Raw genomic sequence first — 22534 nt, forward strand, 5'->3', positions numbered from 1 at the left:
CATTTTAAATGTTGTCCTCCTTCAGGTCTCCCCTTCACAATCCCCCCACCCAGACCCCCCTCCTCTTTGCCTCTAAGAGGGTGCTCACCCACCTACCAGCCCATTCCTGCCTCACCCCTCTAGCATCTCCCTTCAATGGGGCATCAAGCCTCCAAAGGACCAAGTGCCTGCCCTCCCATTGTGCCAGATAAGGACATCCTTTGCTGCATATATATCTTGGAGCCACGGACGCACTCACGTATACTCTTTGGTGGTTTAGTCCCTGGGAGTTCTATGAAGTTTGGTTAGTTGACATAGTTGTCCTTCCTATGGGGTTGCAATCCTCTTCATCTCCTTCAGTCCTTTCTCTAACTTAGTGGGGTCCCTGATCAGTCCAATTGTTCTATCCATTGATTGACCGGTCTGTCTTTGTACCAATGCCATGCAGTTTTTAACACTACTGCTTTGTAGTATAGCTTGAGGTCAGGGATGGTAATCCCCCCAGAAGTTCTTTTATTGTTGAGAATTGTTTCCCCTATCCTGGGTTTTTTATTATTCCAGATGAAGCTGAAAATTGATCTTTCTAACTCTGTGAAGAACTGAGTTGTAATTTTGATAGGGGTTGCATTGAATCTGTAGATTGCTTTTGGTAAGATGCCCACTTTTACAATATTAATCTTGCCAATCCATGAACATGGGAGGTCTTTCCATCTTCTGAGATCGCCAATTTCTTTCTCCAGAGACTTGAACTTCTTGTCATATAGATCTTTCACTTGCTTGGTTAGTTACACCAAGATATTTTATATTATTTGTGACTATTGTGAAGGGTGTTGTTCTCTGGTATTATGTATATTATCATATCAAAAAAGTGATATTTTGACTTCTTCTTTTCCCATTTGTATCCCTTTGACCTCCTTTTGTTGTCTGATTGCTCTGACTTAGAGTACTATACTGAATAGATAGGGAGAGAGTGAGTAGCCTTGTCCCCGATTTTAGTGGGATTGCTTCAAGTTTCTCTCCATTTAATTTGATGTTGGCTACTGGTTTGCTGCATATTGCTTTTATTATGTTTAGGTATGGGCCGTGAATTCCTGATTTCTCCAATACTTTTATCGTGATGGGTGTTGAATTTTGTGGATGATCATGTGGTTTTTTTCTTTGACTTTGTTTATATAGTAGATTGTGTTGATGGAGTTCCATATGCTAAACCATCCCTGTATCCTTGGGATGAAGCCTACTTGATCACGGTAAATGATCATTTTGATGTGTTCTTGGATTCAGTTTGCGAAAATTTTATTGAGTATTTTTGCATTGATATTCATAAGGGAAATTGGTCTGAAGTTCTCTTTCTTTGTTGGATCTTTTAGTGGCTTAGGTATAAGCGTAATTGTGGCTTCATAGAATGAATTGGGTAGTGTTCCTTCTGTTTCTATTTTGTGGAATAGTTTGAAAAGTATTGGTATTAGGCTTTTTTTGTTGTTGGGAGACTTTTAATGACTGCTTTAATTTCGTTAGGGGTTATGGCACTGTTTAGATGGTTTACCTGATCTTGATTTAACTTTGGTACCTGATATCTGTCTAGAAAATTAGCCATTTTATCTAAATTTTCCAGTTTTGTCAAGGCTTTTGTAGTAGAATCTGATTATTTTTTGAATTTCCTCAGTTTCTGTTAGTCTCCCTTTTCATTTCTGACTTTGTTAATTTGTATACTGTTTCTATGCCCTTAAATGAATTTGACTAAGGGTTTATCTAGTTTTCTCAAAGAACCAGCTCATAGTTTTATTGGTTCTTTGTATAGTTCTTTTTGTTTCTGATTAGTTTATTTCAGCCTTGACTTTTTCCTGCCATCTACTCTTCCTGGGTATATTTGCTTCTTTTTGTTCTAGAGCTTTCAGATGTGCTGTTAAATTGTCATTGTAGGATCTCTCCAATTTCTCTGTGAAGGCGCTCAGAGCTGTGAGTTTTTCCCCAGCACTGCTTCCCTTGTGTCCCATAAGTTTGGGTATGCTGTACCTTCATTTTTGTTAAATTCTAGAATGTCTTTAATTTCTTTATTTCTTCCCTGGCAAAGTTATCATTGAGGAGAGAGTCACTCAGTTTCCACGAGAATGTGGACTTTCTGTTGCTTTTGTTGTTATAGAAAACCAGCTTTAGTCCATGGTAATGTGATAGAATGCATGGAATTATTTCAATCTTCTTGTATCTGTTCTGGCTTTTCTTGTGTGTCTGATTATGTGGTCAGTTTGGGAGAAGGTACCATGAAGGTGCTGAGAAGGTATATATGTTTTTTTTTGTTTGTTTGTTTGTTTGATTGTTTGTTTTTGTTTTAGGGTGAAATGTTCTGTAGATATCTGTTGAATCCATTTGGTTCATAACTTCTGTTAGTTTCTCTGTGTCTGTTTAGTTTCTGTTTCCATGATCTGTCCATTGCTGAGAGTGGGGTGTTAAAGTCTTCTACTATTATTCTGTGAGGCTCAATGTGTGTTTTAAGCTTCAGCAAAGTTTCTTTTACAAATGTGAGTGCCCTTGCATTTGGGGCATAGATATTCAGAACTAAGAGTTCATCTTGGTGGATTTTTTTCCTTTGATGAGTATGTAGTGTCCTTCCCATCTCTTTTTGATAACTTTTGGTTGAAAGTCTATTTTATTGCATATTAGAATAGAATTCCAGATTGTTTTGTGGACCATTTGCTTGGAAAAATTTTTTCCAGTCTTTTAGTCTGAGGTAGAGTCTGTCTTTTTCACTGAAGTGTGTTTCCTATATGCGGCAAAATGTTGGGTCCTGTGTATATATCCACTCTGTTAAGCTGTGTTTTTTATGGGGAAATGATATTGAGAGATATTAAAGACCAATGATTGTGGTTTCCTGTTATTTTGTTTTTAGGAGTGGTATTATGTTTGTGTGTTGCTCTTTTTCGGGTTTTCTGTGAGAAGATTAATTTCTTGCTTTTTCTAGGGTGTAGTTTCCTTCCTTGTACTGGACTTTTCCTTCTATTATCCTTTATAGGGCTGGGTGGTGGTCTGGAACTCCCTGTCTGCTCTGGGCCTGGTTATGACAGACTTCCTGGTAGTCAAGCTGTCTCTGGGCATGGGGTGCTGGAGCACTTGATCTGCTTCTGGGTGCAGTTGTGGACCAGAAAGATGATGTGTCTCTGCTTGCAGGACAGATAGTTCCTATGTCCTCTGGACCCAGTGGGGGTCCCAGTTAGGCTAGGCATGGAGGTGAGAATGGGCTCACCTGTGAGCTTGGTTGTGATGGGCCTCCTTGGAGCCAAGCTATCTCTGGGTGTGGGAGGGGGTCTGGAGCATGCTCTGCACTGGGCAGAGTTGCAGGCAGAAGGAATATCTCTATCTGCCTTTTTTTTCTGCTCTTCATACCCTTCCAGGTATCTAGTAATCTGCGTTTTCAGATCATTTTTTAAAATTTATTTTTATTAGCCAGTGGAGAGTGGTTTTGCTCAAAATGGCAAAAATGCCAAGGTTGAGAAAACCCAGTTTAGAGCTGCATATAATTGAGGTCTTCGTCCCTTCTAAGCTGAACAACTATGGGAACCACTTCATCTCAGTTATATGGGGTGGAAGAACTGTCACCCACACAGTGATTGTGAGAGCTACACCTTCACCAAAAACACTTAAGGCTGGTGTCAGCCATGGTAAATACCCGGAAGATTTCATAATTCATGTGTGTACACACACACACACACACACACACACACACACACACACACACACACACACACACTCCATTTAGATGACTCAGTGAGTAAAGGCATGTTCTGCCAAGTCTGGGGATCTGAGTTTGACCCCTGGAATCTGCATGATGTAATAAGAGAACAGTCTCACAGATTGTCCCCTGGCCCCCACATGTTCATTGTGGCACATTGTTCACACCCCTACACACACAAAAGACATAAATGTAAAGCTTCATTTCTAAAAGACATTGCAAAGTAATATTTTAAATAAATAGCATATATTATCAGTCTCTATAAGTTTTACCCAACTGAATACTGCAGATTATTCATACATATCTATTGGAATATATGCTGTTTTCTTCTTAAGTAAATCCATATTTAAAAATAATGTCAATTTTGGTATGACTATGAAGAAGCTATCTAATCACAGCATTTGGGAAGATGAGGTAGGAGGATTGGCCTGAGTTTGAAACCAGTCTGGGCTGGCTATACAGTGAGCTCTAAGAAGCCTGGGCTTCAGAGTGGAGTTAAGAAAGAAAGAAAGAAAGAAAGAAAGAAAGAAAGAAAGAAAGAAAGAAAGAAAGAAAGAAAGAAAGGAAGGAAGGAAGGAAGGAAGGAAGGAAGGAAGGAAGGAAGAAAGAAAGAAAGGAAGGAAGGAAGAAAGAAAGAAAGGAAGGAAGAAAGAAAGAAAGGAAGTAGATTGAAATAATGATGCTGACTATTTATTAATAGTCATAATTAACAAACTTCTACTTCACTCATTCAGAAAAGAACTTCATGACAATCCTATGGTGCATGTGGATTCATATCTGTTTTACAAACGAAGAACTTCATCCTTAAAGAGATTAAAATGACTTGTTCAAAGTGATGCCATTAATTTTGCAGCCATTACTCATAATGATGCCTTATATTAGTCAGATCACATGACCATTTATATTTATACACCATTATTCATATACTATGTGGGTTTTTTCTTATATGACTTTTGTTTTAATTGATGAACTTACATAGGATTATCAGAGACAGAATACAGAGAGGGGTTTAGGACTACCTGTCAGAAATGCTATTTTATATATTATAAAATTATTTAAAATGAATGGCATTAGATAAGTTTCCTATGCTAAATCTTTTTACGTCGTCTGAATAATTTCAAGCATTCACTAGTGAGGGAATGATATGCACAGATATTCAGACATACATAGATACACACAGATACAGATTGCTGCTGTATCAGTTGGCTTCCAGCCTATTAATTCTCAACTGTTGATGGCTTTCGAGGGAGATTTACTAAAAATAAAAGCTAAATAGTTCTAGTCTGGTTCACGTAGACCAACAGCCAGCATTTGTGGAGTTAAGCGAGCTGCACACTTTTTCACAGAGCACTTTACCTGTCTCCCGTGGTCTTCCCTCAGTTCTCCTAAAATGAGATCACAACATGAATACTAGTACTCTAATAATATAACAAATAATAATATATAACAACCTAACAAATAACCACAAATAAATTAAAGTGTTAAAAAAGGAAGATACTAATCAGATTTTAACCCATATGAGTGTAAATTATGAGGGAATACTTAGATCTCTGAACCCTTAAGAATCTCGACACTCACACTCAGGTAAGCAGAGGATGCCCATATTGTTCCTGTCTCACTGTGTGGCCCTGACTGTCCTGGAACTCATTAGGTAGATCAGGCTGGCCTTGAACTCACAGAGATCTGCCCGCCTTTGCCTCTCTAGTGCTTAGGAGCTGGTTCCCTTCCAGTGATGTCTTCACAGCACACAGCAGGGCTCAGACTGGGCAGGGACCGTCCCTGCAGAGGCTCCTGTGTGGATACATTGCTGCTCCTGCAGCTTCTACCTCTTGTACTATCCTCTTGACCTGTGACCTACACAGACTCCCTTTCCTCAAAGGTGCCCCGTCGCACACATCTTACTATTGCAGTGTAGAGCGAGCAGACTGAGACACAAAATGAGTCAGTCAAGCTAGAGTCATCTTCCTGGGACGTGGTGAGAGGACACAGAGCAGTTGCATGCACGCACTCTTCCTCCCCTGCACTATTTACGCCATTGATTCTGCATGGTGAAATGCCTCTGTGTTTCCAGGTCTGTCCAGCTAGCCAGGCTGGCTGCCAGTGATCGCTATCACCTTGCCACACTCTTTTCTGGAACCAGTTAGGGAGTCTCTTACACTGTTGCTTTTGTTAGTATTTACTGTGGACACACGTACACTGCTTTCCTGGTAAACTGGACAAGAACCAAGCCACTGTCCCAGAGATTCTCAGATTGGAGCCTGCTCAGCTCCCCACGTATGTGTCACAGGAAAGCTTACTAAAACATGGACTCGAGGTCCACTCCAGACCTAAGAATTAGAACCAACATTTAACAGGCTCCTCAAGTGTATTTATTCCTACAGCCATCAATGGCTGCCTTTGTTTTTACCAGATAACGTATCAGCTACCAACAGTCTCATTGACAAGCAATGCTAAGGTTTCTCATCACTAATTTACAGAAACTCCTGAATGACCCATTTCCCATCGTCCTCCGTGGGATCTGAACTCCTTTACCTTCTGCATCCCAGGTAGTAGCCACTGAAGAGTCAGTGCAAGCCGCTGCCTCCTCCTCCTCCTCCTCTTCCTCCTCTGTCTCCTCCATCACCTCATTCCTTCTTTCAATTGCCCATCTGTCAGGTTGGAGATTATTAAACGGAAACAGGATTAAGAAAAAAAATCAAGGTACGTAAGTCACAGAAAGAGTTTTATACTCTAATGCTTAATATGGCAAACATATTAAATATTTTCAAGCTTCTGATTATTTTAAAAATATAAGTTTATATTTCCTTGAACCTTTCAACAATATAATCATTTTAATATCATCATGTTAAAAAGGAAGTGCCTTTCTTTTTCTGAAATACTATTATTATTTTAATACGATCTCGCTATGTGGTCCTGACTGGCCTGCAACTCCCTCTGTACACTAGGCTGCCATGAACGTGGAGACCCACCTGCCTCTGTTGGGATTAAAGGTGCGTGCTGCCACCATACCCAGCCAAGATCTTGTTTTTAATGAACTATTCCTGCAGTTGTAGGACTCAAGGCCAGGATCCTGTGCTCTACAGGCAACCTTCCAACACTGGGGTACATCCCTGGCTGTGATTCTTTTATATGTGTAATATATTCTGGAAATATCCAACCGCAGTTGCATTCTCCTGTCCCTCCTCCCTCTTTACAAATGGTCCCCTTCCACTTTCATGGTTTGTTTTCCACATATGAGAAAAACATGAAACACCCACCTTTCCGAGTCTAAAGACTGTGATGTGCCAGTTCCTTGTATGTGACATAATTTTATCCTCTATCGTGGGACCCACTTTCAGTTACTCCACAGTTAAATACTTGTGTCACTTGTATTCCACTAGTCCTCTCTCTAGGACTCACCTACCGTGCTTCTTCTCTACATTGCTGGTTTCTGCTAACTGCTCATGTACTCAAGGCCGAAGCTTTGAGGCTAGGAACCACAGGTAAAGGACATGTGCTGTTTGTCTTTCTGAGTCTGGGCTACCTCACTCTGGCTGATGATTTCACTTTTCTTTACAACTGAAGAGTATCCATTATGTGTGTGCACACATCTTCATCATCCGCTTGCTAGGGTAATGGGCTGGGCGTCTCCATTCTCTCGCTGTGGTGATCGGCAGTGACTACGGCTGAGCATTACCAAGGAGTGTTAGTGCTGTGTCACACGGTACAGTTATTTTTAATTTTTGTGGAGTCTCCATATTGATTTCCAGAGTGGCTGCACTAATTTGCATTTCCACCGGCAGTGGACAAGGGTTCATTTCCCTGACCCATTCCTCCAGCATTTGTGTTTAGCTGTTTTGTTGATCTGAGACATTCTGACTGGGATAAGAGGAACTCTCAGGGATGTAGACGCACCGGTCCCTAATTGCTAAGGATGAACATTATCTGAGGTATTTCCCAGCCATTCGTGGTTTTGAGCACTCTCAGGTCAGATCCATAGACCACTGCTTGACCTTCAAGTTCTTACTGTATTCTGGATATCAACCCTCTCCAAGTTAAATGGCCAGAGAAGACTCTACCCCACTCTCAGATGGTCGCTTCCTTAGCTGTGACTCTTCACCGCCTTAGTGTGGTGAGGCCTCCCTGATTGTTGGCTGTGACTTCGGGACGATAGAGCCCTACTCAGCAGTCCTTTCCTGTGTCCGACAGGGCGCTGCCTGTGCTTTCTTCTAGCAACCCCACGGTTTTAGGCTCCTCACTGAGGCCTTTGAGCCTTGGAGCGAGCTTTGCACAGGCGATCAACGGCTAGCTTCATTCTTCTGTGCATGAACATTTAGATTTCCCCGCACCATTTGCTCCAAGTGCTGTCTTTCTCCGTGTGTGCTTTTGGGAACTCAGTAGAATATCAGATGTGTGCAGTAACGTATTCAAGTTTGAGTCTTCTGATTTATTTTATTGGTCTAAATGTCTGTTGTACAGAGACCATATTTTTATTACTATGATGTTATAATTTATCTTGAAATCTGGAATAGTAATCCCTCTTGCATTTTTTCCCTCAAAACTGCTTTGGCAATTCTGGGTCCTTTGTGGTTCCAAGTAAATTTTAGATTTTTGTCTATCTTTCAAATTTTTCAAAATTTTCTATTTTTGTGAGAACGAGAGAGATTTTGATTATACTTACATAGAAACTGTAAATAGCTTTTCGTAGAATGGTCACAATATTAATTCTAGCAACCCATGACTCAAGACTTTCCATCTTCTAGTGTCTTCTTCAATCTCTTGCTTTAGAGATTTAAAATTTTCGTTGTAGAGGTCTTTCCCCTCCTTGGTTGAGTTCACTCCTACATTATTTATTTTATGTGAGGCTATTGTGAAGAGAAGTGTGCACAGGATCTCAGTATTTTTGTTGGTGGTGTATACAAAAGGTACTGATTTTTCTAAGTTGAGCCTATGTCTTGACACTTTGCTAAAATTGTTAAATTTTTTTCTAGATGTTTTCTGGTGGAACTGTAGCGATTTCTTAGAGATAACATCACATCATCTGCAGTTAATGGTAGTTTGATTTCCACTTGTATTTAATTTCCTTGTGTTATTGCTGGAACTTGTGCTTCAAGCACCACATTGAAAACAGTGGGGTACTGGACAGTCCTGTCTCATCTCTGACTTCAATTGGTCAGATCGTTTGTGTTTTTCCCACTTTGGATAATGTTGGCCATGCATGTGTTTGTCATACATCACACACAGACTTTAGTGCATTGGAGTGTGTTCCCTCCAGCCCTACTCTCTTCAGAGTTTTTATATGAAGGGATTTTGTCAAATGCATTGTCTGTATTCATGAAGTCCATCTGTATGGTTTCTTATATTTACTGACCTACTTATTTTGAACCTTCTCTGAATCTTTGGGATAAAGTGAACTTGATCATGGTTGATGATTTTTTTTATATGTACCTTATATAATTTAGAAGTATTTTATTGTAGGTATTTGCATCTATATTGTCTTAATTACTATTACTTTTGCTATGGTAAAACACCATGACATAAATCAACTTAGGGAGGAAAGGGTTTATTTTGCTTATACTTCCAAATCAGAGTCCATCATCTAAAGGAGTCAGGGAAGGAACACGAAGACAGAATCTGATAGAGGCCCTGGAAGTTGCTGCTTACTGACCTGCCCTTTCTTATAGTTCCAGGACCATGGGATAAGGGATGGCATTGACACAGTAAGTTGGGCTCTCCAAATCGATCATCAGTCAAAAACAAGCTTTGTCCACAAGCCAATCAGCTGGGGGTACCTTCTCAACTGAGCTTCTCTCCTCCCAAAACTGATTGAGCTTCTCTCCTTCCAAATGACTCTGGCCTGCGTCAACTGACATAAAAACTGGTTTGCTTTCTTTTTTTTTTTTTTTTTTTTTTGGTTTTGTCTTTTCTAGGTTTTTGTATTAGATTAATGCTGGCTTCATACATGGAGTTTAGAAGAGTTCCTTCTGTTTAAATTTCTTTAATAATTTGAGAGACACTGATTGCAGCTTTTCTCTGAAAGTCTGGGGAATTCTGATGTGAATGTCTACAGGCGTGGACTATTTTAATTATGAGGCTTCTTATTACTGCTGTAGTCTCCTCAGTTGTCATGGCTCCCATTAGGGCATTGGTCTCTTTTTGGTTTAACTTTGGTGGTTAGAATGAATCTAGAAATCTTTCCATTTCTTTTGCATTTGACAACTTAATGGAGTATAGGCTTTAGAGGATTCTTTATAATTTCCTGAATTTCTTTGGTATCTGTTGTAGTGGTTCTTATTTATCTATAATCCTATTAATTTGGATAGTTTCTCCCTTTTGATTAGTTGAGCTAAGGACTGTCATTCTTATTTGTTTTCTCAAAGAACTAGCTCTTATACTTGTTGGTGATTTGAGTTGTTTTCTTTGTGTTTCATCAATTTCTCCTCTTATTTTTAGTATCTTCTGCTGTTTACTGGGTTTGGATTTGGTTTGTTTTTGTTTCTCCAAATTCTCGAGTTGTATTAACAAAAATCTATTTGTGTTCATTTCTGTTCTTTAGTGGAGGCACTTAAAGTTATACGTTTCCCACACAGAGCTTCTCGTAATATGTCACAGTTCTTGTTGTGTTGCATTTAAATCTCTTTTATTTCCAGGATTTAAAAAAAAATCTTGATTTCTCTTCTCATCCATTCAATAATGAGTTGTTCAACCTCTACAAATGTGTATGTTTCCTAGAGATGTTTGATATTGATTTTAAGTTGTACTGCATTATGGTCAAATTAGATACACAAAGCTTTCTGTATTTTCTCTTAAGATTTGCTTTGTGTCTCAGGACGTGGCCCACTTTAGAGAAGGTTCCGGGTTTCTTGAACTGAAGTGTTTTGTGGAGTATTCTGTAGATATGTTAAGTCTTTCTGATGTTTCTGTTTGGTGTTTTTTCCTAGATGGTCTACTGGAGGAAATGGTATATGGACGTCATCTACCGTCATTGGAGTGGTGCCAGTCTGTGACTTGGATGCCAGTTGTACCCTTCGTTTCCATGGGGTGTCCTTTATCTCTTTATTTTTTGTTTAGAGGTTATTTTGTCAGATATCAGGATAGCAATGTCTGTCTGCTTTCATCTCATTGGAGTATTTTGTGTTTCCATTCACTTTACTATGACATCTATTTTAAACCTCAGTGAGTTTCTCATCAACAACAGAAAGGTGGATTTTATTTCTTACTCTACTGTGCTAGCCCGTGCCTTTTGATGGGAGAGTTGAAACCATTGATATACACAATCATTACTGAGCAGTGCGTGTTGACTGTAGACACTTTGCTGTTGTTGGTTCTGCTGTTTGTATTCCAGTAATTATAGACTGTTTGTTTTCTTTCTAGAGTTCTCGGTTATGCTTATTTCTGCACTTCAGCCTAGACTTCAGTCTAGGTGTGGTCTTTTATAACTTGTAGTGCTTTGCTCCCCATTCTTGTGGCTTTCCAGTGAGAAATCAGGTATTACTCTGATGTGTTTTCCTTTATGTATAACTTGTACTTTTGTCTCTTGCAGCTTTTAATACTCTCTCTTTGCTCTGTATTTTTAGTATTATACTTGAGGAGTTACTCTCCAGTTTTGTTTTTATTTAGGGTTCTGTGTGCTTCTTTTATCTGTAGGGTTGTGTCTAGCCTTAGTTTGCAGAAGTTTTCTTCTATAATTTTATTGAAGATCTCACCCATGTGTTTGACCTGGGATTCTTCTTTGAACATCTACACCAATAATTCATCTTTTCATGCTGTCCCCTATTGTAGTCCATAGCCCTGGTGATGTTTTTATTTTGATGCTAATTCTGCTTCCCCAAAAGGGGCTGCCTGGGAAGAGGAGTGAATCACTTACTCAGGTGACTTTCTGTGAACCTTCCCCTGATGTATAGAGATTTCTAGGGACCAATCACTGGGCGAGGAGTAGGCGGGATCTCCAGGTCAGAGAGTCTGCCAGGATGAAAACAGGCTGGCCAGCCTGACGATGCCTTGCCAGAGGTAGCATGGCTGCTGATTTTTATTATTTTATACTACAGATGCATCCAACGAGACAGGTAAGCATCTACTAGAAATTTAAGATTCTTAGCCTTTAGTTAGAAATTTATTTAGAAATTTGGAGGTTTGGTGAGTCAAGCAGAATCGAGTCACATGTTGACTTAAGTGCAGGAACCTAGAAACAAAGAAAGAGGACTCTGAGGTCCCCTGCTGTGAAAAGAGTCAAGATGGCTACTCTGAGTCAGAGAGCTGGAGAATGGAAGCTGCCTACTTCTTGGGGCAGATATTGATTGAACTGTGAATTTGTAAAATTGGGATTACTTGCTTTCAGAATAGATTTATATACAGATTTTGTCTGAATCACATGGGGAATTTCACCTGTGGTTCAGAACTAGGATAGGGAAAATTAAGTCACTGACTCCAAGTAGAGAGCAGTGATAATTGCCTGCTATAAACAGGTATTGATTAATAGATGTCTGTGACTCCAGGTAGAGAACATAACAGATAGGTGGTATATTAAAGTCTACAGGAAACTCATATTCTTTGAACATGGGCTCCACGGGAATTTTGGGTTAATTTCCTGGTATGACATTATTAGAACAGGCCTAAAATAGGCTAATACAGTATTTGCTTAGTAGTTCATTTGTTTTGCATTGTTCTTATTATCAAAATGAGTGGGATTATGAGCTTTTTGGTTGTGTTATTATTCCTCTGGGAGAACTGTTTGCCAACCGGAGGATATGCTGATGTGGGAGAAAAGTTTTGTCTCTGAGTATTTAGAAAAAGTGATTAGTACCTAGACACCTTCCAGAATTTTAAGGATCAGACATGACAGAGGAAGACCACCTGAAGACTAGATTCCAGAGAATCAAACAAAAGAGCTATCTTGATGATACCAACATTTTATTTTGAGATTTATATATTACAGAATGTACAGCTTTGGTGAGTCTTATCATCAGACAAGCTGAACTGACCTGTTTGAACTCCTGATCTCAGGGACTTTCAGAAGATCCAGTCAGGACCGAGACATCAGAGACTATAACAATCATTGGTGTGGCCTTCTCAAGGCCAAACAACTCCCCCATTTCCCCCCGCCCCCCTTCAACGATATCTCAATGCCCAGTTCAGCTGGAAGTAGCTATGAAGAGTCTCGCCCTGGTTCCCTGGACTTGGAGGTCTGGAGGTGGTTATTCTAAGTTGTCTTTCTGGGGAATTTAGAAATGGTCATGATTTGAACAGGAAGGAAATACCTAGAATTGATTGTGTAGCCATAATCTCATTTGGTAGAGATCTTTACAATAGTTATTAAGTTGAAGTAATAATTTCTTACTTTGGTACAGAATTTATTTTGATGCAGAATCAAGGTTTTCATTGGTATAAATTTCTTCTATTGATACAAAAATATTAAAGTAGAAGGCGTAGACCCAGTCCTTCTATAACTGTTATTGTAAACTGTCTTTAGATGATTAAGCAATTATGAGTTAAGGGCCAGATAGCAAATCCTTGGCTCTGAGTTAACTGCAAGGGTGCTCGCAAGACATTTTTATTTAGAACCAGTTGAGAGTAGTTAATGGACAACAGTCCAGATTACTTTACATATAGTTTTCAAAAATGTCAGAGATCCACAGAACGTGACATTCAATGTTATTTAGTCACTTGTTGAGACACGTCTGCTCCTAACAGCTCCCCATTTGTGGGTTCAAAGAAGCAGCTGAGCATCTCTACTTCCAGGTGAGGTTGTACATTGTGTGTGGCTAAGTGGCCATTGGGCAGACATTGCCTATTTCTCCTACAGACCTGTACTCTTCTTGAAAGGACACAAGTTACAGGTTAGGACAGCTTAGTTCTGCTGAGATGGAATAAGCTAGTCCTTAATACTTCCTGTTTTTCAAGGTCTGTCAGATGATCCTAGGCCAGAAGGCTGAAGGCTGACGCTCCACCTTCCTGAGACACTGGGGCTGCACAGGTAGGCAGCTGTCTCTACAATTTGTCTCAGTTCTGGAAGCTGTGTTAGGCTTTGTTGTTGGTTGTTTTCAGATTTCTGACTGGGTTGAAAGATTAGTTAGTTACAGTCTCATAGCCAACCCAGGCTATTTAATATTGAGAGAATATATTTGAGAAGATAGTTTTCAGATAGTATACAAGCTAACCAGGATATAACATATGGATTTATAAACCTTTTTAAAATTAGGATAGATAACAGAGTGTTCTATTTGATTGACAAAAATGATGGACTGGGTGTTAGATGTATTTTGTACTTTATAAATTACAAAATGGTAATAGTTGTGTTATTTATATCTGAGAAAAAGCCTTTTAATTGGACAAAGAGGGGGAAGGGTTGTGGATAGCCTTGGTGCTGTTTGTATTTTGATGCTAATTCTGCTTCCCAAGAGGGTTGGAGTGAGTCACATACTCAGGTGACTTCCTGTGAACCTTCACCTAAAGAATAAAGATTTCTAGGAACCAATTACTGGGTGAGGGTTGGAGAGGAGAAGAGAAGCAGGAAAACATGACTGGCTTTTGGACAGGGGTGTTTGGAGGACAAAATGTAGCTAGCAAGAGGCCCCCAGTTTAGATGGCAGATTCACCAGGATTTGCCACCAGAGAACTTATATTTAAAATAGTTTACAAAACTAGGATGCTAGTTGCTGTGCCCAGTGGTTGATTTACGTGTTGATTCTAAACCAAGATTGTATGGTGGTGTCCTTCACGTGGTGACTCAACTGAGTTCCAGAGAAAGGTACAGTGGGGGCATCCCAGCCAGCCACAGGAATTTGGAAGCATGGGGCTGGCATGGCAACCACCTGCCACAGGAACTTATCATTTGGGTGGAGTGACTTTGGAGCTCTGCTGAGAAGAGAACAGGCTGGCTAGCCCGCCCATGCCTTGCCGGCAGTAGCGTGGCTGCTGACATAATTATTTCACACAACAGTCCCCACATTCCTTCATGTTCTTTTCGTGTCTTTAAATTTTTTCATATTCTTTGCATCTGTGGTCTAATCCTCTACTTTATCTTCAGGTCCTGACACTGTCTTCTATTTGTAAGGTTTCCCCTGAGTGTCCCAGAACGGTATCACTGGGCTTTTCAATTCCATCTCAGCTTCTTCTCCTCAGTAAGCTTATATCTCTTTATTGAATCTGGTTTTAAAATGTTGGCTTTTCTTGGTCATTAAATAATTAAAATTCAGCTGTAGACCTCTTCACTCAGACATTTACTACTCTTCATTTTAAGTTAATGGAATCGTTTGATTGCATCTCCTTTAAATTTCTTAAATTCTTTGTGTTTGGAGGTCTGTGTTCTGTGTTCTAGAGGCATCATCTAGGTACTTCTCACAGGAGAAAACTTATATAGGGTTGATGGGTCTTGGGCATCCAAGTAAGCTTACTGTTTTCATGATTGTGTTTTCATGTTGAGGCCCAGTCATGTGGACCGCTTTTCTATTTCTGTATTGAATATAAGAATTTAAGTGGCCTCAGACTAGATCAAGGTGGTAAAAAGCTGGTCCAGAGACAGAGTTCAGTTCCTTAAAAAAAAATGAGAATGGGCTCTGAAGAGGGCTTCAGCTTCCTTAGAATTTGGGGGATTTGCTACATGGTAGATGTGGGATCCCTGGTGGAGAGGTTGTCAGAGAATCCCATATAGAAGTAGATAGGGTAGGAACAGCTGAGGAGGGAGAAGAGGTAGAACTGGGGGTAATCCAGGTTTGTCTGTTGTGGGGAGGGATTGGTGAGGTGAGCAGCATGGCAGGTCTAGGTGGAGCTTATGGAGACCACAGTGGAGGAGGAAGAGGAGGGCACAGGTAGCCTATCTGGGTCCCCAACCAGTGTGGTGGCCTGAGAGGTCCCTGGAAGAAAGCAGGTCTGTGTGTGAGCTTGAGTTTTGACTGTGACTTGTCATATTAGGTCAACTGTAAAATTTGCTAATTTTGACACTAGATTTTTTTTTAGGTCTGGGGATGTTTGACTGTGGGTTTCTGAGTTAGTAATATTTCACCTTTATTGTTGATCTTCTATTGCTGACTTTTGTCTCTGGAGCTATGAGAGACTGTTCCATAGCATCCCATTTCCACACCCATCTTTGTTTTGGTAACGGCAGCTCTAACAGATGTTAGGGTACGTTCCTTCACCTTATATTTTCTGAAAGAGATTGCCTGTAACTACCACTTTGTTTCATTTCCCCTGAATGTTAGGCAGAATCCACCAATGATACTGTGTCAATACATATATTTTTCAAAAATTTTAATTTGTTGTTAGTTTTATTTTGTTTTCAGTCAGATCTTTATTTTACAGCTCAAGCTGATGGTCCTCCTGCCTCGGTCTCTCAGAGCTCTGGGGTTTGATCCTCCTGCATCAACCCCGAGTGCTAGGATTTCAGAGAAGCATTCATTAGTCACTTAACTTGATGCAAGTTCTTACCGCCAGAATTTCCTTACTTATATTTGCTTCAAGTTGAATTTTCTTTTGGTTTTGCTTTTCTTCATTGTGAAAACTTAGTTTACTGATAAAGACTTTTTTTTATATGTTCATTTAATGGAATTTTTTACATTACAGTATTTTTAAGGCACATCCCTTGTATAGTATGCCTCTGGCTTATGGATTATCTAGAAGTGTAGTTTTAATTCTTTAAGGTTTGGGGGATTTTGGTCTATTTCTCTTACATATCCCCATTTTAATTCTATTACAATTAAACATAATGTATATTTATTTCACTTTGTCTTTGACCTTGGATGTGATCTCTCTTACTGAATGTTTATGTGAATTTAAAAGCAATTCTGTTGGTGGATGGAACAACTTTTTCTTGCTTCTGTAAGGCAAAGGATACCATCAACAGGATAGTAGCTTACAGAATGGGAAAAGCTCTTCACTAACCCTACATCTGACAGAGGGCTAATATTCAAAATATAATTAAAAGCTCAATTAAAAAGGGTGTGTAGAGCTAAATAGAGAATTCTGAACAGAGGAATCTTGAATGGCTGAGAAGCAATTAAACAAATGCTCAATGTCCTTCAGTCATCAGGGAAATGCAAATCAAAACAACCTCTTATAACCCATCAGAATAGGTAAGATCCAAAGCTCAGGTAACAGCACATGCTGTCGAGAATGTAGAGAAAGAGGAACACTCCTCCATTGCTGGTGGGATTGCAAACTGGTACAACCACTCTGGAAATCAATCTGGCGGTTCCTCAGAAAATTGGACATAGTTCTACCTGAAGAGTCAGCTATACTACTCCTAGGCATATACCCAAAAGATGGTCCACCACACCACAAGGACACATGCTCCACTATATTCATAGCAGCCTTATTTGTAATGGCCAGAAACTGGAAAACATCCAGATGCTCTTCAACCAGAGAATGGATACAGGAAATGTGTTTCATTTACACAATGGGATACTATTCAGCTATTAAAAACCAGGACATCATGAATTTTGCAGGCAAATTGATGGAACTAGAAAATATCATCCTGAGTGAGGTAACCCAGACCCAAAAGGACATGCATGGTATGTACTCACTGATAAGTGAATAGTAGCCATTTAGTATAGTGTACCCATGATATACTTCACATACCCAAAGAAGCTAAAAGGAAGGAAGACCCAAGTGAGGATGCTTGAACCTCACTTAAAAGGGGAAATGAAATAGACATAGGAGGCAGATGGAGGGAGGGAACTGTGTAGGAGAAGGCATGGGGAGGGGAATGGAGGCAGATGGAGGGAGGGAACTGGGTAGGAGAAGGCATGGGGAGGGGGTGGGGGGTGTTTCAGAGTCAGGTATGGGGAGAGACAAGAGAGATTGTCAAAGGGCCAGGAGAATAGTGAAAATCTCCAACTGTCAGGGGTGGATGGAGGTGGGGGTAATCTTGAGAAGTGCCAGAGCCTCTGGGGAAGGCTCCCAGAAGTCAATGCAGGTGACCCTAGCTAAGATGCATAGCAGTGGGGACCTGGAACCTGAAGAGGCACCTCCTATAGCCAGGCAGGACCGATCCGCAGTGGAGGGATAGGGACACCAACCCACCCACAAAATTTTCAACCCAAAATTTGTCCTGTCTACAAAAACTGCAGGGAGTAAGGAGAACGGTCAACCAACAACTGGCCCAAATTTAGACCCATCTGATGGGCAGGCACCAATCCCTGACATTAATATTACTCTGTTATTTTGTGGACAGGAGTCTAGCATGGCTGTCCTCTGAGAGGCCCCACCCAGCAGCTGACTGAAACAGATGCAGACAACCACAGCCAAATGCTGGACAGAGCTCAGGAACTTTAATGGAAGAGTTGGTGGGAGGCCCTGAAGGGCATAGGGACTCCACAGAAAGACCAACAAAGCCAGCTAACCTGGGCCCTTTGTGCTCTCTGAGACTGAGTCCCAGACCAAGAACACACATGGTCTGGATCCAGGTCCCCAGCACATACGTAGCAGATGTACAGTTCAGTGTCCATGTAGGTCCCCCAACAAGTGGAGCTGGGCCTGACTAAAGCTGTTAGCTGTCTGTAGAGCCCATCCCCTAACTGGGCTCTCAGGGCTCCAGTGGGAGAGGATGTATCTAGTCCTGCAAAGACTTGATTTGACAGGCTTGGGGGATACCTTGGCGGGGGCTCTCAGAAAAAAAGGGGATGAGGGATGGGGAGGGACTATGTGAAGGGGGGACTAAAAAGGGGGTAGTGATCAGGATGTAAAATGATTAAATAAATTAATGGAACCGCGTGCACACACGCACACACACACACACACACACACACACACACACACACACACACACACACACCAGGTAACAGGTAAGGCTGAATCTATATATACACTATAAACACATAAAATACACATGCTCACACATGTGTACCATTTCAGTCTTTTTGCTCAGTTGCTGCACATGAAAAAAAAAACAAAATCACAAACTTTTCTTTAAACTTTTATGCATGTATGTGAACAGAACTCTCTTCGGTTGCTTTGACTCTCTGTCATCTCTCCCCAGAACTCTAACTTCCTAAGCTGCAATGTAAATAAAGAAGCTAATTTGCCAGTGCTTCTTGAGAGATATTAAAGTCACAGTCACTTCCCTTTCACAATGAACTTTATTGGGTCAGAATAAGATTAAGAAAATGTACCAGATTGGGCTGGGAGGAAAAACAAAAATATTGCTATTTTGTTCTCCTACTTCCACTGTCTTCCTTACATTTTTCTCTAAAAGTTAATTAACATTCATTATTTGTGTGTGTGTGCCTGTGTGCTTGAGCGTCAGGCCCAGAGATAGATGGGGAAGCAGAGAGAACTCTGTGGACTCAGTTCTCTCCTTCCAGCACGTGGGTCTGAGGAACAGAACTCAGGTTGTCATTTAGTGGCAAGAGTCCTCACCTTCCCCGCCAACTCCCTGACCCGGATCCCGAGTTATTCTATGCCTCTGCCTCCCAGGGACTGGGTTTACGGTGCCTATCACTGCACTGGTTTTCTCACAATAATCTGTACAGCTTTAAAAGCCACTGCCTTAGACTTACTCATAGTCTGTAAATATCCTCTGGTGCAATGAATGATGCCATACTTTCAGTTCTACTTTTTAAAGAGGGGCTCATGATTGACTATATTTTTTGGAAACATGTTTAAAATTGGCTAGCTTTAGTCATAAGCCGAACTTAGGAAAAGATATCTCCAGAGAATTTCTAGTTTATAGGTAGCACCTATAAAACACCTTGTGGGCAGACTGTGAACACAGCTAGGTCTGTCTAATATACTTACAAGCTCAGTTACAGGAAATGCTGAACATATTCTACATTTATTTTGGTTTAAGATGCAAAAATGGACTTTGTAGACATATACCATATGCTCTCCTTCCATGCCAAGTTAGCAGGAATTAAGACTGACTGAATAAACAAGGTCACCTTAGGCTGAGCCAAATTAGACAACAGAATAATTGTCAGGTTTTCTGTTGGCAGGGATGGTTTGTTTTGAGCCAATCTTCATGAATTATAGGCTGTAATTTTTTTTCCTGTTAAGTCCATTGGCAGACATTCTGTTGACAATTTCTTTGTTTTGTAAACACTGAAAATTTCCCTCAGTTATATTGTTTCCAGGCACACAGCAGATCCTGAGTAAGTGAGTAGTTTTGTTTGTTCCAAATGTAAGGAAACTCACATAGACATGAGTCCATAGAAATCAGGAAGGCCAGCATTGCTGAGGTAAGCAGAGAAGCTGGCCTGACGCAGCTGCAGCTGAGGTGGCACCCCAGCTAAGGGGACTGTCTCCAGTTAGTCCAGGTACCACTGCATACTGCCCCTCTCACCTGCCCTGAACATTTCCCTTCCGAACTGTCCTGAGCTATGTAACTATGTGTTAGTGGCCAAATCACAATTATGAAAACCCAGTAATTTGAATGACATGCAATCATTATTTTGATCTCAGCCAGATCAGAAAAATAACTATTTGAACACTATTATTAAAAGTATAAAAGTCTCAGGGTCCCAGAGGGGGCTCTAAAGTTCAGAGAACTGGCTGCTCTTCCAGAGGACCAGGGTTTGATTCCTAGCACCCACATGGCAGTTGACCATCTAAAACCTTCTATAACTCTTGTCTCAGTGACCCAATAGTATCTTCTGACTTCTGCAGACATAGTACACAGACATACACAGACATACACTGCAGACATAGTACACAGACATACACGTGGGCATACACAGACATATACTGCAGACACAGTACACAGACATACACAGACATATACTGCAGACACAGTACACAGACATACACGCGGGCATACACAGACATACACTGCAGACACAGTACACAGACATACACGCAGGCATACACAGACATATACTGCAGACACAGTACACAGACATACACGCGGGCATACACAGACATACACTGCAGACACAGTACACAGACATACACAGACATATACTGCAGACACAGTACACAGACATACACGCAGGCAAACATCTGTATAAATACAGAAATAGCTGTTTGGCACACACCTTTACTCCTTGAGGCTGGATCTGAGTCTGAGCCCCAGTTTGGCCTTCTTGGTGAGTTCAGGGGAAGCCAGGGCTACATAAGATACCCTGTCTCAAAAACAAAGTATAAGAGCCTCACAAAGTGCTGTCAATTCACATAGCGGCTAATTGGAAACAACAAACTGCTTTCATCTGGGAGCTTCTCCCTGTGGCATGGCTGATGCTTACTGGACAGTATCATCCTAGAGAGCCTGTTGTGAGGCCAACGTGGCACAGGGGCTGTCTCAAATGATGAATTACAGATCTGTGGGGGTCTGTCTGATTGCATTGACTGATGTGGGTGGTGCCATTCCCAGAGTTTAAGGCCAGAACTCTGTGAGTAGAGATGATGAGCTAGTCAGCAAGCATCCAGGCTCTCTCTGCCTTTGACTGGATGCCAGCGAGTAGGCGCTTCAAGCTCTTGCCTTGACTTCTCCACAATGATGGACTGTGATCAGGTACTATAAACCAAAGAACGCTGCATCATGGAAGCTGCAGTGTGTCCCCACAGTATGCCCTTTGGCTCTTCACTTGCAAATGTTCACTCCAATGACTCATTAGTTTGGTTCCAGGCCTCTGGCTTCTGCTACACCACAGATACTGGATCTTCACCAGGACCCCTCTCGGTTATCCTGTTGTTGCCCTGTGTCATGGAGATCCTGCAGCCTTGGCTCTATGGAACCTTTCACAAGCTCCAGCAGTCCATAGATAGGGTGGATGTTGGGGTGGGCCAACTCAAAGCCCTGGATCTGGGCCTGTGTGGTATCTATGCTGGTCAGCCCACCAGCTCTCCTGCACCCAGTCCACCAGGTCAAGCTCTCTGGCACTGCTCCAGCTAGCTCACCAATGCTGCAGCAGGCAAGGAGCAGGGCCAGCTCTCCGGACTGCTGAAGGTGGAAATAAGTGGGGGAGGCATGGCTTCCACATCCTTGCCACCTCACAGAGGAGTGGGGGCCAGCTCTCCCTTACTTATTCCCTTGGGGCCAGCTCTACTGTGCTACCCAGGCAAGGGGCGGGGCCTGCTTTCCCAAGTGCAGCAGCTGGGCACTCTCCTTTCTCATGACCTGGGGCCAGTTCTCCAAACTGCTTCAGGCAGGTGACTGCATTTGCTATCCTGTAACACTGCTCTATGGAGTCTGAGCCCATTCCTTCCCTCTGTGTTTCCCAGAGTCGTTGAGGGAAACACCGACGCTTCTCCGCTGGGATTCCACAGCAAACCTGCCTTAGCCTGAATGTTTCAGAGGGAGATTCCATGCTATTGCTTCAACCTCACTGCTTGTAATGAATCCCACTATGGTATTTCAGACTGTTTTTAACATGTCCTACCTCTACACAGTCATCCATCCCTTTACAATTTTCCACTCTGTCTTATTTTCTGAATCTTATTGATATCTGTTGAAAAGTCTGTTTTCATCACTAATTTTCTTAATTTGGATCATAGTTCTCTTGGCTACTTTAGCTAAAAGTCTGTTAAATTTGTTTATTTCAAAGAATCAACTCTTTGTTTTATTGATTCTTTTTTTTTTCTGGATTTGTCCATTTCTGTTCAGATCTGATTTCTTTCCATCAACTGACCTGCTCTTGTTTTTCCTTTGGTTCTTTATGTAAGATCTGAGTTTTTCCCTCTTTCCTCCTCCTCCTCCTCCTCCTCCTCCTCCCCTCCTCCTCCTCCTCCTCCTCCTTCCCCTCCTCCTCCTCCTCTTCCTCCTCCTCCTTCTCCTCTTCCTCCTTCCCCCCCCTCCTCTTCCTTCTTCTCCTTCTCCTTCTCCTCCTCCTCCTCCTCTTCCTCCTCCTCCTCCTTTTTTTTTGTCTTTGGACAGGGCTTCTCTGTGTGGCCCTGGATGTCCTAGAACTCATCTGTATACCAGGC

At 41.4% G+C, this 22534-nt stretch overlaps 1 protein-coding gene across 1 annotated transcript in view; it reads right to left on the reverse strand.

Moving 5' to 3' along the window:
- Window positions 1-6064: 6064 nt before the first annotated feature.
- Wdpcp (WD repeat containing planar cell polarity effector) overlaps window positions 6065-22534 on the reverse strand; it is a 225911-nt gene continuing 209441 nt past the window's right edge. The window contains exon 16 of the mRNA XM_032916336.1: window positions 6065-6351. Within this exon, the coding sequence (XP_032772227.1) occupies window positions 6138-6351 (214 nt within the window). The 3' untranslated portion in view covers window positions 6065-6137. The remainder of the gene's footprint in view (window positions 6352-22534) is intronic.

This window comes from Rattus rattus, chromosome 11 (assembly GCF_011064425.1).
Source record: "Rattus rattus isolate New Zealand chromosome 11, Rrattus_CSIRO_v1, whole genome shotgun sequence".
Lineage (NCBI taxonomy): Eukaryota > Metazoa > Chordata > Mammalia > Rodentia > Muridae > Rattus > Rattus rattus.